Raw genomic sequence first — 14,350 nt, 5'->3', positions numbered from 1 at the left:
TACGGTCCATGGGATTGAAAAAGAGTTGGACACAACTGAGCAACTGAACAACAAGTTGCCTGTCTGGTGTGAATGTCCATCTATGTCTCTGTGGGAACACTGATGGGGTTACTCCTGATGCTGAGCAGGGTACTGAGGGTCATGTCCTCTGTGGAAAATAAACCAAATGTTCTCTCTTGAAAATCTGAAAAAAACAGCCCCGAGGGTTTCAGGACAGGGCTTGTTGGCCCAGAGCGCCAGATGCCCAATGTGGGGCCTGCCATGGGGGGGACTGCTCCATGCTTGCTAATCATTTCCATCTTGTGCACTGCAAGGCATGTTCAAGAAAGCCCTTGACGTGTGGGCCTGAAGCTGGGAAAGAGAAATGGACCATGGTTTCCAAAGAGGGACACCGGGGCCCACCTGCAGGTCACTGTCATTACTGTGAGCTGTTTGGTGCCCTGTTGAGGGGTTGGCCCGGAGGCTCTTCTAGCCGCTTTGCTCTCAAATGCTGCCCTCTAGTGCCTCTGAGTCTGTGTTCAGAAGCCGATGCCCCTGGATGTGTTGGACATTCAGAGAGTACTCTGAGATTCATGCTGCCTGATTTCCTGGGAGTCTTCATTAACTGGGAAGCCTGGTGGCTCAGATGGTTAAGAGACTCCCCGCAATGCAGGAGACCTAGGTTCAATCTCCCCTGGAGAAGGGAATGGCTACTCACTCCAGTATTTGTGCCTGGAGAATTCCATGGACAGAGGAGCCTGGCAGGCTACAGTCCTAATCAAGGGAAAAAAACCATTTTGGTCTAACTTTAACAAAAAGTAAACCTATTTTCATTTTCTGGGCAAAGTGGTGAAATTCAAACAAAGTCTGCAGTTAACAATATTGTGCCAACGTTGGTGTCTTAGTTTTAACAAACATACTACAGCATTGCAGGGAAACTGGGTTTAGGGTAGGCAGGACTCTGAATTATCTTTGCAACATTTATTGTAAGCCTAAACTTGCCTTAAAACATAAAGTTTAATTTAAAAAGTGAAGGGGTGAAAAAAAAAATGACCAACTGTGCTAATACTAACAAAATGACACGCAATTATCAACAGAAAAGTTTTTAATAATAGAAAATTGGAAAGAAATCGCTGCTTCTTAAATACCACCTACTGCAACTACAGTGACCTGCCCGTGAACTGCAGTGGATAATTCTATCATTCAGAATCGTGGGTGGGAACAGGATTACTGAAAAGATTACTTGCAAGGAATCTAAAGACAGGCCTTTTTAAATTGTGCGTGTGTGTGTCCAGTCGTTTCAGCCGTGTCCGACTCTGAAACAGCCTACCATGGATTGCAGCTCTCTAGCGTCCTCTGTCCATGGGATTCTCCAGGCAAGAATACTGGAGTGGGTTGCCATGCCTTCCTCCAGGGGATCTTCCCTGACCCAGGAATCAAACCTGTGTCTCTTGTGTCGCCTGCAATGGCAGGCAGGTTCTTTACCACTAGCACCACCGGGGAAGCCCTTTTTAAACGGGAGGGTCCCAATTCTTCAGCCGGACAAGGATGGCCTTTCAGGACCTGCTACCTGCCCACATCCACAGATCTATCTCTTGACGCCAGGACCCCTGACTTCTGGTCCCCCAGAGCCACCCCCGCAATCCCCAAGCTACGCCTGCTTCCCGCCCCTTCCAGTTTCATTTTCTAGGGAAGTCCCCCTTTCCGGCCGGAGGCTGTTCTTAGGGCCTATCTTTGGGTCCATCGTTCCACATCACTGCACGGTGGGGACTCTCAGAACTACTCAGCACACCGATTTATACCTAGAAATAGTAATGGCTGCCACCAACTGGGCCAAAACAAGGATGCCTGGGAGGGCATGGGGCCCGAGCGCTCTACCGAGCGTGTCCCCTCAGGGCCACCGTCCGCAGCCCGGCTTCCGCCTTGTCTTAAAACGCCCCCCATGGTTGCGTCACAGGAGGGCGGGTTCTAATCAAGTCCGCGGCGTCTATTGGCTGCCGGTGGCGGGAGGCGGGGCGAAGCATCGGCGTGACGTCAAGACGCCGCGGTCCGGACGTCGAAACTTAAAGACAGGAGCCAGCCGGGTTGAGAGCAGTCGCGGAGCCCTGTTGCCGTTGTCTGGAACCGCCGCTGACGAGTCCCGGGGTCGTACGGCCGAGGTGGGTGTGGCGAGCAGGGGGGCCGGGCGGGCGGGCGGAGACGACCTTTCCTTCTGGCCTTCCGCCCCGCAGCCCCCGAGGCCTTGGCGGCCGTCGCACCAACGGACGCCGCGCGCGAGCGACGACAGGGTGTGGCGGGGGCGCGGGCCAGTGCGCCTGCGCGCGGGGAGCGGGGCGGGCGGCCGCACACCCTCGCGCCTGCGCCGTCGGGCGCCGCTCTCCGCCCCCGCGCTCAGAATTCCTGGGCCCCGAGCACCCCTTTCTTCAACTCCCATTGACCCGGCGGTTCCACCTGGAGAACCGCGTTGCCCCGGGCGACGGGCCCCCTTGCTCTTTCTTCGCCGCCTCGCGCCGCTCCCCGGGACGTGGTGCGCAGGCGCGGCTCAGCGCGCCCGGGGCGGTGGCTCCGGGTCGATGGCTGGGATCGGGATCCGGGCGGGCTGTTCCTCCGCCCGGCGTCCTCGTTTGCGTTCCCTGGGCTCGCGGGACGGCCAGGTGCCCCGCTCGCATCCGCGTCTCCTTCCTCCCCTTCAGACCTGCCGGGAAACCTCCCTCCCGAGTTGCACCAGACTTGAGCCTAAGTCCTCCTGTCCCGGGGCTCCCCCTCAACCCTCCCCCACCTCGGGACCGCCGACCTCCGCGCCCCCCACCCTTTCGCTCACCCCCGTTCCGTCTCTTCTCTGAGGCCCTTTCTTCTTTAGGACTTCTCCCGGCTCCAGACTCCTGTTCCTGTCGCCCCACCTGTAGGACTTCCGGGTTCTCCAGCGGGACCCGCTTTTGGGCACACCCATCCTTCTCAGTCATCCCCTCGAGTCCGGGTCCCTTCCACCCAGTCTTCGCCCCCAGGGCGCGCCTTCACTTTCTTGCAGTCCTCTCCCTCCCGCTCTTAAGTCCCTATCGATATTTGGGGTCTTTTCGGGCACCCGCAAAACGTTCTGTCCAGACCGCCAGCCAAGAGGATTTGATGCCTCTTCTCCTGGACCTACTGCCGTTTCTAGGAACGTCCCGTGTAAGAGCATTCTCTGTCCTTAGGGGACCTTCCGGAAATTAGTCTCTTTAAGAGTTTTCTAAGAACTCATTTATTTACTTCAGGGCTCCTCTCTGCCTTCTTCTGGCTCCAGGAGTAACTTCCGGAAATCCCCATTTCCTCCCAGGTTTCTCCCTTCTCCAGTACAGTGCTTTCTCCTCTTCTCTCAAGACTCCCTCAAACTCGTCCCTCTTTACAGGCTTCCCTTCAGAAGTCTTTCCCAGTCTCCCAGCCTTAAGCTTCAGTCAGACCTTGTTCATTAGCGCTTCCTTTCAGCAGCTGTCTTCCTCCCTACCCCTTGCCTGAGGTCCCCCCACCCGCCCTCTGACCCTCCTCCGATCTGTCTCAGGGTTTCCCTTGAACCTTTCCCTTTCTTCATTTGGGTTTCAGATCCTTCTTTTTCTCTTTGGGAAATTCCTTTCACCTTTCTTGCGTTCAGATCCTTTCTTTTCCATCTAGAGCGCTGCAGGGGGCAGCCAGGGTCTTTCCCTGGCACTGTAGCCCATTTATTTCTTTATTGTCTTCAGGCCGTTTACCCCACTGGCTCCTTCCTTCTCTGGCTTCTTGTGAGTCATCTGCTTCCCTTCCCTGGTTTGTGACATGTTTCTTGCTCCTTCTTGATTCTCCCTAACTCGTTTTTTGCCTTACAGACAGTGAAAAAGCATTCTGGCTCCCGAGGTCCACCCCTTACACCCCAGGGTGCAGATGGCGGCCAATGTGGGTGATCAGCGCAGCACAGATTGGTCAGTGGGGCTGGAGGGATGGCATGGGGGTGGGGGCGGTGAGAGGAAGCAAGGCCCAGTGTTGGGCTCTGGGTGGGCCCTCATGCAGCATGGGGGTCGTGATGCTGCGGTCCTTGTGCTTGGGCTGGGGGTGAGGCGCTTGTGTGAGCTTTCATCATCCACAGTACAGTGCTTGAGTCACAAAACTCTGATGACTCGGTTCATCAACTGTGATTAAAGGGGCAGCCTCTAACACTTCATACTTAATTTTTTTGTTTGTTTAGTTCTTATTTTTTCCAAAACAGTGTGGTGATTAACTTTCTGACTGAGGTGGTATCAGACAGAATTTGTGGATTCCTAAAAACATTTAGGCCTGCCTAGGCCCCAGGTCTTAAGTTCTGTGGGTACTGGGCATCTTTTTGTTTGACTTTTAACAACAATATGTAGCAGGCACCTGTAAAGTACCTTAGATAGACAATGGCGTTTATGGCTCATGGAAAGCTGTGAAGCAGGAACTGTCAGCACATCACAGGTTAGACGTTGAGGCTGTGGGATTCCAGCCCTGGTGTTTGCTGGCCTCCATCCTGCCCACTGGTCTGTGGTGGGAAGGTGGGCTGACTCCACGTGCTCTTCCTGCAGGTCCTCTCAGTACAGCATGGTGGCCGGGACAGGCAGAGAGAACGGCATGGAGACTCCCATGCACGAGAATCCGGAGTGGGAGAAGGCCCGCCAGGCCCTGGCCAGCATCAGCAAAGCGGGAGCCGCTGGCAGCTCCACCAAGGCCAGCAGCAACGGGCCTGTGGCCAGTGCACAAGTGAGAGAAGTCCCTGCGGCACTGGGCACCCTGAGCGGGGTGGGGAGCACAGTGGTGTCCTCTGGGATCTCCAGGGCAGGGCGCTCTGAAGGTGCTCCTGGAGCCCATGAGGGGGGATGCACGGTCTGTCTCCTCGAGGAGTCTAGGGCCACGTGGTCCTCACCTCAGGGAGTCCAGCCTGAAGAGGGAGAGGTGCCTGGGTGGGATGGCAGAGGGGGTGGCTCTCTGTGGAGAGGTGTGGACCCAGCTCCGTCCCTGAGCAGTTAGCTCCCAGGAAATGGAGCTGCTGGGCGCGGCCTGGGCTCCTGCCTGCAGCCCTCAGGCCCGCCACCCTCTGCCCACAGTATGTGTCGCAGGCAGAGGCCTCGGCCCTGCAGCAGCAGCAGCAGTACTACCAGTGGTACCAGCAATACAACTACACCTACCCCTACAGCTACTACTACCCGGTGGTGAGTGCCCAGCGGGGGCGGCGGGCTCCGGGGCGGCTGATGGCTTGACCACAGCAGGAATGACTGCTGGAAGACCCTCCCCTGGCTCGAGGCCATCCACACCTCCCCAAACCGTGCTCATGTTACCACAGAGCCTCCTCCGTCTCCGTGCACCCTGGGCCCACTGCTGCCCCCGCTCCCTACGCTCCTTGCAGAGGACTGCCCAGGACAGGCGTCCTGAGAGCGGCAGGCCCGCTCCGCCTGCCACTCTGCTTTTCTGCTTGGCCTTCTTTCTTCACTTACTGGGGGGAGTGTTAGGTGTCTGCAGCTGACTTCAGCCCTGGGTTTCTGTGTGTATGGTGGTTGTAGTGTTTAGACGGGGTAGCGCTCAGTAGATAGCTGTTGAACATGGTGAAACGTGGGACAGAGGGAGGTTTTCACCTTATAACCTGTAGCGTGAGCCAGTTTGGTGCGTTTATGCGGTGGAGAGGGGAGGGGTGAGAGGTCAGTAGCGGATTGCTGCTGAGGGCTGGGAGAGAGCAGGGCCAGGCCCCCTGCCCTGGCAGGAGTGGGCCTGTGGCTGACCCCTTGCCTCCTTGCCCCCAGCAGAGCGTGTACCAGAGCTACGGCTCCCCCTCCCAGTATGGGATGGCCAGCTCCTACGGCTCAGCCGCGCCCCAGCACCAGGGGCCTCTGAACCAGGTAATCCCCTTGCCCAGCCCTGTGGCCTGTCCAGGCAGGGGTATGGTGGGAGACGAGGAGGAGCCCATGCCAGGGACGTGGATGGACCTGGGTTTCAGTCTACCTGTCCCCCCCGCCCCCTTACAAGTCCTGTGCTTTGTGTCTGAGCCGTGCCGTCGGGTGGGAGGGCTCCTATGAGCATGTGCACCACGCGTGTGTGCTGACAGCATGTGACCTGTGCCCAGGCGGTCACTGCTGAGGGAGGTGCTGTTGTGGGTGGAGATGGTTTATGCCATCCACACTCGCTGAAGTCTAACTGGTAGACTGGGAAGCATGATTTAGGATTATTTCATGTGGCATAGTGTCGCTGAAAAGATTTTAAATCCCATTATTCCTTTCTGGAACCTTACCTGCTACCTGGAACAGCAAAGCAATCATCATATTCTTTATTTTTAACGTGAAGGACTTATAAAAAGAAAGATGTAACATTTTAAAAATGTGTAAAATAATAGGTAACTTAAAAATAAGTACAACGAATGGACTTCCATTTGCCGCCCAGCTTGAGAAAGGCAACAGAAGGCATTAACGTGTTTTAAGGTCACCTGCCATCGGGGCAGCTCTCGGCGAGAGGGGGACTGCCATGCCAGCAGCTCGGAGCCATGGGCAAGCAGTCCGGGGCAGAGCTCGGGCCCCCTGGCGGTCAGCAGGGTGGCTGTGGTAGCCGAGTCCACACCCGAGGGTCGCTCTGAGGTTGGAGTGGGGAGATGGACGCTGAGGGATGTGAACGGTGAAAACCAGAGTGAGGGCTGGCCCGGAGCGCCCGCTCCGCCCTCAGCGCCTGCTTCCCCCACAGCCCCCCGTCCCGGGCATGGACGAAGGCATGCCCTACCAGGCGGCCCCTCAGCAGCTGCCCGCGGCCCAGCCCCCTCAGCCCGCCAACCCCCCGCACGGGGCCCATCCTCTGAGCAGCGGCCCCCAGCCTGGGACAGCCCCCGCCACCCAGCACAGCCAGGCAGGACCCGCATCGGGCCAGGCCTACGGGCAGCACACCTACACTGAGCCCGCCAAGCCCAAGAAGGGCCAGCAGCTGTGGAATCGCATGAAGCGTGAGCGCCTCGGGCTGGGGAGCCGGGGCGCAGGGCGGGGTCCTCACTGGTGGGAGGCCTGTGGGCGCTCTGACCTCACTTCCAGCGTTGGGACCGTGCAGGCTGTGGGTGTGGCTGCTCGGGAAGGGGGCGGGGCCAGCTGACCTGAGCTTTACATGCTCTCACAGCAGCCCCTGGGACTGGGGGACTCAAGTTCAACATCCAGAAACGGCCCTTTCCCGTCACAAGCCAGAACTTCAGCTCCACCACGGAGGGCCAGCACAGCGGCTTCGGCCCCCAGCCCAACCCTGAGAAAGCCCAGAACCACAGGTGACCGCCTGCTGCCCTTGAGAAAGCTGATGGTGCTCCCTTCCTCCCGTGGGCTCCCTGGGTGTTTCGAGGGGGGCTGTTCCCGAACTGGCTGTACACGCCCGCCCTCCACCAGGGGGAACCTGTCTGGGAAGCCGGACGACTGGCCGCAGGACATGAAGGAGTACGTGGAGCGCTGCTTCACCGCCTGCGAGTCAGAGGAGGACAAGGACCGCACGGAGAAGCTGCTTAAGGAGGTGCTGCAGGCGCGGCTGCAGGACGGCTCGGCCTACACCATCGACTGGAGCCGCGAGCCCCTGCCCGGGTGAGTCAAGGGGAAGACACAGGGTGCCTGGGGCTGAAGGGAGCCCCGCAGAGAGGCGGGCAGGAGGGTTGGGTCCCGGAGCGGGAGTTGGCGGGGACCAGAATCCCGAGGGTTGCGCGCTGGTGGGCGTGTTATTCAGTGGCTCGGAGCACCTGCACTTTCTGCACCTTGTTAGCCGCCTCCGATGCCTGGGAAGGTGCCCTTCCTCCTGAGCGCGTGTTCCCCGGGTGAGGGGCTGGGGGCGCCAGGCTGTGATGCTCTGCTCTGCCGTGTCCTCAGGCTGACTCGGGAGCCTGTGGCCGAGAGCCCCAAGAAGAAGCGGTGGGAGGCGCCCAGCACCCTCCATCCTCCCAGGGGGGTAGCCTCTGCGACCAGGGGCGGGGGTGCCCAGTCCCAGCGAGGGACGCCGGGGGCTGGGGGTGCCGGCCGAGCCCGGGGCAGCAGCTTCGCCAAGTTCGGCAACCGCAACGTCTTCATGAAGGACCACAGCTCCTCCTCCAGCACCGACTCCCGCTCCCGCTCCTCCTCCCGATCCCCCACCCGCCACTTCCGCCGCAGGTGCCGGGGGCCCCGGGCTGGCGGCGGGGGGCCCCACGGGGGCCGGGCCAGGCCTCACCTTCCCACCCCTCCCTCCGGCAGCGACTCGCACTCGGATTCCGAGAGTTCCTGCTCAGGCAACGAGTGTCACCCTGTGGGCCGCAGGAACCCACCCCCGAAGGGCCGGGGAGGCCGGGGGGCCCACATGGACCGGGGCCGGGGCCGGGCACAGCGGGGCAAAAGGTGAGCCTTGGGCTGACGGCGGGAGGGGCTGGTTTGGGGGTTCTGGGAGGAAGAGGGCTGTGTCTCGGGAGCGTCGGAGAGGGCGGTGCCACGCCCCCCCACCCCGTACCCCCATCCCCCCATACACACCCCCACCCCCTCCCCCAGGCACGACGTGGCGCCCACTAAGCGCAGCCGCAAGAAGATGGCGGCCCTGGAGTGTGAGGACCCCGAGCGCGAGCTGAAGAAGCAGAAGCGGGCGGCGCGCTTCCAGCACGGACACTCGCGCCGCCTGCGCCTGGAGCCCCTGGTGCTGCAGGTGGGCAGCCTGGAGGGCGGCGGGGCCGACCCCGACTGGCAGGAGCTGCAGATCGTGGGCACCTGCCTGGACGTCACCAAGCACTACCTGCGCCTCACCTGCGCTCCCGACCCGTCCACCGTGCGTCCCGTGCCGGTGAGTGCCCAGCGCGAGGGCAGCGCCTCCGTCCCCAGGGGGCCGGGCCGGGGAGATGCGGTGACGGGCAGGGGGCTGGCGTGCCCAGGGGTGCTTGACCCAGAGCTTGCACTCCGGAGACGAGTCCGGGAGGCGGGGCCGGCCTCGGAGCCTCCATCCCTACTGAGGAGGAGGCGGCCCGTGTCCCAGGCCGGCGCCTGTGAGATCTGGTGAGTCCCTGAGGCCCGAGCTGGGAGTGGGGCTCAGTGCCCTCCCAAGGCGGATGGGTGCGGGAGGCTGAGGCTGGGAGTGCGCTCTGTTTGGGGTCCTCGTTTTTAATGTTGACACGCAGTCCCTGAGGGTCTGATGTTGGACCCCCTGTCGGGACTCAAGTTCGTGGGTCCCTGGCAGGTTTTAGCTTTTCCGGCTGGTCCTGCTCGGGTCACATTGAGGCTTACTTCACCTGCCGTAGGTTCTGAAGAAGTCGCTGTGCATGGTTAAGTCCCACTGGAAGGAGAAGCAGGACTACGCTTTTGCCTGCGAGCAGATGAAGTCCATCCGGCAGGACCTGACGGTGAGGCGGGGCCAGGGAGGGGCCGATGGGGTGGGGCCAGCTCTGTTGTGACGCCTGCGCTCCCACCATCAGGTGCAGGGTGTGCGCACCGAGTTCACGGTGGAGGTGTACGAGACCCACGCGCGCATCGCCTTGGAGAAGGTGAGGGGCTGACAGGACCGCACCCCCGCGCCCCGGGCTTCCAGCCGTCCCCCCGCCCAGCTGTGCGGTCCTCACTCTGCCCCCTCACACCCTGCCTTCCAGGGAGACCACGAAGAGTTCAACCAGTGCCAGACGCAGCTCAAGTCGCTGTACGCCGAGAACCTGCCGGGCAACGTGGGCGAGTTCACCGCCTACCGGATCCTCTATTACATCTTCACCAAGAACTCGGGAGGTGAGGCGCAGCCTTGCGGGACGGCGGCCCGGGCCTCTGAGGCTGCCCCCGCCCCCCCTGACCCTGTGTCTCTGGCTGCAGACATCACCACGGAGCTGGCCTACCTGACTCGGGAGCTGAAGGCGGACCCCTGCGTGGCCCACGCCCTGGCGCTCAGGGCCGCCTGGGCTCTGGGCAACTACCACCGCTTCTTCCGGCTCTACTCTCACGCGCCCTGCATGTCTGGCTACCTCGTGGACAAGTTTGCCGACCGGGAGCGCAAGGCTGCCCTCAAGGCAATGATCAAAACGTATGTAAAGCTGAGCTCCGCCCCGCCCCTCCGCCCCGCCCCGGCCTCAGGCCCCGCCCAGGCCGCGGCCCGCTCCATCTCCTCCCCTCCCACCTGTGCGCTCCAGCCTCGTCTGGACCTGCTCCCCTGTGCACAGCCGCCCTCTCCCCTCCTGCCGCTCTCTGCTCACGTCAGCCTGCACCCTCTGGCATCATTGTCCCCTTGTCCGGGCCCCCACCTCCCCGGCCCTCCTGAGGCTGGGCCCCCCCGCAGTGTGAGCCGCCCCACTGTGGGGCAGCCCGCAGAGCCGGCCCCGCCCTCGGCAGCTGTGGGCTCCGGGACCCGGCCTTGCGCCTTCAGGAGAGCTCAGATGAGTTTAGGGCCGGGTGTCACGGGCAAGCGAGGCCGGACGGCTCCTCGAAGAGGGTGCCCTCTGCCTTGGGCAACGGTGTGCTCGCGTCTGTCAGGAGGGAGGCGCCCCAGGTGGGCTCAGGACACCCCTTGTTTTGTCACGGCCAGGGTCCTCCCGGCTTCTAGGGCTGGGGGCCGGGGATGCGCTGAGCGTCCCACGGTGCCCAGATCACCCCAGCAGGGCCACCTCCTGAGGTGACAGGCTGCCAAGCCCTGCTCAGAGGTCCCAAGGGGCCTTGGGAGCCACGGGGCGGTCTGGGTGGGGACGGACACCCACTGAAGGTTAGGAGGCTCCTTGTGGGCTCCAGTGTGGGTCGAGAACGTTTAAGAGTGAGGTAGAGGGCGGGGCCACGGAAACACAGTTAGTGGGGTGGACTCAGCGGAGGCGGCAGGGTGCGGGCTGCTGCCAGCCCAGAGCACCGAGGGGCCTGTGTCTGAAGGGGCCCGCGTATCTGAAGGGGCCCGGCGTCTTTGGCAGAGACCGCCCCCCCTCCCAGGGCCAGTCCCGCAGACAGCCAGGGCTCCAGGCAGGAGGGGTCCAGGGTTCCCGCCAGTGCACCCTCAGTGGCAGTGGCCGTGCCTCGGAGCCCTGCTCCTGGGCACGTACAGCTGGGTGGGCCCGGTGGCCTGCACAGGCCCAGCCTCCTCAGCCAGGTGCTCAGCTTTCTCTGACCACGGTGAGGTCCCCAGGAGGGGTGGGTCCCCAGATAGCGGTCAGCCCCCACCCCGCCCTTCCCCGCATCACGCCCCACCCCCATCCCCTCCCCTCGGCCGCGATGGGCCCTCTTGTGAGGGTCTGCGCAGGCCCAGCCAGCAGAGGAGCCAGCTGGCCCTTCCCTCCCACCCCCTCCTCCTGTCCCCCGCTCAGGTAAGTAAGGGCGACGGGGGGCGCAGCCGGGGCTGGGGCCCCGACCCCACCGCGGGCCCCCCCGAGCCGCTGAGGTGGGGAGGCTGCGGGTGGGAGTGGGGCTGGCAGGTAACGCGCTGAGGAAGCCTCTCGGGCGCCCGAACGGGGGCGCCCCCTCCCTGCCCGTGGGGCCCTCCCGCGTCCACCGCCGCCTCATCACCTTCTCCTCTTGTCTCCTTAGCTTCCGCCCAGCGCTGCCCGTCTCCTACCTGCAGGCCGAGCTGGCCTTCGAGGGCGAGGCCGCCTGCCGGGCCTTCCTGGAGCCCCTGGGCCTGGCCTACACGGGCCCGGACAACTCCAGCATCGACTGCCGCCTCAGCCTGGCGCAGCTGCCGGCCTTCTGAGCACCAGCGCCGCGGGGGCGGGGGGCCGGGCTGCAGATCTTGTCTTTGAGCCATGGACTTGGGGTGTAAATTAATTCGTGGGGAGAGGGCTCCAGGAAGAGCCCTCGTCCCTGCCCCCGTTTTCCCACCGGGGAGTCTGTACAGAGATTTTTCTACGTTTTTATTTTTGGCCTTAGAGGGCTGGGGAAAGGGAGGGTGGGGCAGCGGAGGGCTGGGGGCGCGGTCTGTAGGCTGGTCTGTCCGTCTGGCCCTCCACTAATGCTGTCTCAGTGTTTTTTCTCTCTCTCTCTCGAGCTCGTACTCCAGTACCGACCCAGCACCCTGGCCCGTCCCATGCCGGGGGGCAGGGCAAGAAGACAGGCCGCTCCGCCCGCGCCCACCAGCGGCGGGGGCACGCCCGCCGCCCGCCGCCCGCCCACCACACCACAGACTCTTGTTGCCAGCCCTCCGGGGCCTCAGTGTTTGGGGCGAGGGGAGCCGCGTAGAGACTGTGCCCTGCCCTCGGCCCCCGAGCCCAGAAGCCGCCGCCGCCGCCACCTGCCACGCCGCCGCCACACTGAGGATTCCGGAGGCCGCCGCGGGACCTCGCCGGCCGGGCCGCCTCGTCTGCAGTTGTATTGAGTTGTCTCCGTGTCCCCTCCCCCGTGTCTCCCCTGCCCCGCCCCCTCCTCGCCCTCCTCCCTTGGTTCAGCACAGGTAAAGCGGTTACCCTCCCTCCCCGCCTCATGGATCACCAGCTCACGTCATGTTTCCTTCTCTTTTCTTTTTGTGTGTGTTTATTTAAGTTATTTTTCTTCCTCCCCTTTTCTTTTCCGTCTCCCTCCCTCTTCTGCCATGTAACTGGAGGGTGCGATGAGTTTGCGAACAGCTGGACTGTCAGGCTGCTTCTCTTACAGATGTCCTCCTCTGCCTCCCCTCCCCCCTCTCCCTTCCCCCCTTTCCTTCCTTCATTCTTTCCTCGGAGCACTGAGCACCGCTTGGAAGCTTGAGAGAAACCAAATTAAAGAGAGAGAGAGAGAAGCCGCGTGTGCGTTTTGTCCTTCCTCTGTGTGGGGCCCGGCCCTTACTTTTGGGGTTGACCTGCCAGGCGGATCTCGGCCACTGCCTGGTAGGTGCCCCCGGCCCTGCCCACGCGGCACAGCCAGAGTTTCCCCAGGGGCTGGCTCCCCAGCTCCTGCCGGGGGCTGACCACGGGGAGGCAGACTTGGGCGCCCTGGGGCACCTTGGCCAGGGTGAGGTGGGGGCGTATCCCCCCGCGGGGCTGCAGCACCCTCAGCCCTTCGGCCTCCAGCCTCTGGCTTAGCCTCTGGGCCAAGCTCTCCAGGGATGGGGACGGGGGAGCGCAGAGCACGTGGGAGCCCAGGCGCACCAGGCGACCGAACCTCAGCCTCGGAGGGACCTCAAGCCCGGGGTCCGAGAGCGCGCGTCTGAGCGCGGTCACCGCGGCCATCGTCTCCCCGGGGCCCGCCAGCTTCAGCAGGGCCAGGGTCAGGTGCAGGGCCTCAGCCGGCACCGTGAAGGCCGCGCGGGCTGGTGCCCCTCGAACCAGGTCTTCCTGGACCTTGGCCACCTCGGCTCGCAGCTCAGGCTCCGTCACCATGAGGGCCACAAAGTGCGTGGGGCGGGGCTGGCGAGGGCCCACAGCCCTGGCCGCTCCTCGGTCCACAGGCCAGACCCCGGGACCCCACTCCGTTCCCGTCTCAGACAGGCATCCCGAGGGCTTCCCGCCCCGGGTCTCCACGGTTCTGGCGGTGGTGGCGGCGCCAGCTGGCTGCAGCGCCCTTCCTGGCGCCATCCACGGGGAAGCTTGGCCTCCAGGGTCCGCCGACTCCCGCTCCTGGGTCCTCGCTAATGTGCCCGCCAGCGTCAGGCGCCCAGCTTCGGGGCTTCCCCCGTTCGAGGTCAAGGCTGCCCAGAGTCGCGTCTGGGCTGCCTGTACGGGCCCCCCCGCATCGGTGCCAAGGTGGGTGGCAGCTATGCCGTCCGTATCCCCACCGCTGAGCGCATCTCCGACTGAGTCGGAATCCTCGCCGTCACTCGCATACCCGTTCCCGTGCGCGTCCCCGCCACGGTCTCCGCCGTCGTGCACGTCCCCGGGCTGGTGCGCGTCCACGCCGTCGCTCTCACCTCCGACTCCGTGCGCGTCCTCGCCGTCGAGCGCGTCCAGGATGGTGGGCCCACGGCCGGCCGCCAAGCCGGAGCCAAAGACTAGGTCAGTGCGCGAGGCGCGGTCCCATACCAGGCGGCCGCGGAAGCGGAAGTAGCGCACCCGGTGCTGCGGCACGGCCAGCACACCCGGCCCGAGCGCCGCTAGCGGCTCGTCCCAGCAGAAGGAAAGGAAGGGCTCCTCGCGCACGCCCAGGAAGCGGTCGACGTAGCCCACGGAGAAGTCGGCCGGGTCGAGGCGCGGGTCCCAGCGGATGCGCTGGATGACGGCCTCAGCCGTGCGCAGCGGCGGCTTCTTGGCTTTGGCCTGGTCTTCGGCCTCGCCTCTAGGCTGCGGCGGCGCCGGCGCCCCGGGGTGGGGCAGGCGGCAGCGGGCGCTGAAGCGGCAGCGGCCCTCCAGAAAGAAGCGGCAGGCCGGCGGGGGCGCGGGTTCCGCGACCAGGACCCCCGCGGGCGGCTCCGGCCCACCTGCCGCCGCCATAGGCGTAACGTACGGCGGGCGCGCTCGCCCGGCACGGGCCACTCCTCGCGGGGTCAGCCCAGCCCGGCCCGCCGTGACGTCACGGGCGCGGCTACGGCCCCTGCC

The 14,350-nt window shown here is 63.6% G+C and overlaps 2 protein-coding genes, 1 long non-coding RNA gene and 1 pseudogene across 29 annotated transcripts; 2 read left to right on the top strand and 2 right to left on the bottom strand.

Moving 5' to 3' along the window:
* Positions 1-1,759: 1,759 nt before the first annotated feature.
* Positions 1,760-4,034, bottom strand: LOC145515024 (uncharacterized). Its single transcript, XR_014060632.1, has 2 exons — positions 2,801-4,034; positions 1,760-2,686 (listed from the first exon to the last, which is right to left on the bottom strand). It is a non-coding gene; the product is annotated as an uncharacterized LOC145515024 (long non-coding RNA).
* Positions 2,024-12,618, top strand: LENG8 (leukocyte receptor cluster member 8). 26 transcript variants are annotated; one of them, XM_081514372.1, is made up of 16 exons: positions 2,024-2,138; positions 3,816-3,908; positions 4,527-4,701; positions 5,046-5,150; positions 5,739-5,831; positions 6,664-6,916; positions 7,087-7,225; positions 7,341-7,529; positions 7,809-8,087; positions 8,169-8,309; positions 8,457-8,742; positions 9,194-9,295; positions 9,368-9,436; positions 9,539-9,668; positions 9,750-9,957; positions 11,436-12,618. In XM_081514372.1, exons 2-16 carry the CDS (start codon positions 3,871-3,873, stop codon positions 11,596-11,598), a joined length of 2,370 nt encoding a protein of 789 aa, XP_081370498.1. In that variant the 5' UTR covers positions 2,024-2,138; positions 3,816-3,870; the 3' UTR covers positions 11,599-12,618. The 26 variants fall into 26 exon arrangements, with proteins under 26 accessions (XP_081370498.1, XP_081370500.1, XP_081370495.1 ...); XM_081514374.1 differs by having other exon boundaries at positions 7,084-7,224; positions 7,325-7,529; XM_081514369.1 differs by having other exon boundaries at positions 7,084-7,225.
* On the top strand, positions 11,651-12,618 carry LOC145512486 (uncharacterized; annotated as a pseudogene). The gene is made up of 2 exons (XR_014058518.1): positions 11,651-11,661; positions 11,775-12,618. The product of XR_014058518.1 is annotated as an uncharacterized LOC145512486 (transcript).
* LENG9 (leukocyte receptor cluster member 9) lies at positions 12,357-14,280 on the bottom strand. The gene has a single exon (XM_081514382.1). The coding sequence runs from the start codon at positions 14,243-14,245 to the stop codon at positions 12,662-12,664; it is 1,584 nt and encodes a 527-aa protein (XP_081370508.1). The 5' UTR covers positions 14,246-14,280; the 3' UTR covers positions 12,357-12,661.
* Positions 14,281-14,350: the final 70 nt, after the last annotated feature.

This window comes from Giraffa tippelskirchi, chromosome 7 (genome assembly GCF_054371585.1).
Source record: "Giraffa tippelskirchi isolate mGirTip1 chromosome 7, T2T-mGirTip1v1.2.pri, whole genome shotgun sequence".
NCBI lineage: Eukaryota > Metazoa > Chordata > Mammalia > Artiodactyla > Giraffidae > Giraffa > Giraffa tippelskirchi.
Note: the sequence above shows the minus strand (reverse complement) of the source record. Positions and strands in the feature narration are given on the sequence as shown.

What these genes read in the sequence shown, in the direction of transcription:
- LENG8 (XM_081514353.1), top strand. Translation starts at nt 3,871, where the DNA reads ATGGCGGCCAATGTGGGTGATCAGCGCAGCACAGATTG. An exon ending in GAGAAAGCCCAGAACCACAG is followed by an intron (nt 7,226 to 7,340) that starts GTGACCGCCTGC and finishes GCCCTCCACCAG; the next exon opens with GGGGAACCTGTCTGGGAAGC. An exon ending in CTTCACCAAGAACTCGGGAG is followed by an intron (nt 9,669 to 9,749) that starts GTGAGGCGCAGC and finishes CTCTGGCTGCAG; the next exon opens with ACATCACCACGGAGCTGGCC.
- LENG9 (XM_081514382.1), bottom strand. Translation starts at nt 14,245, where the DNA reads ATGGCGGCGGCAGGTGGGCCGGAGCCGCCCGCGGGGGTCCTGGTCGCG.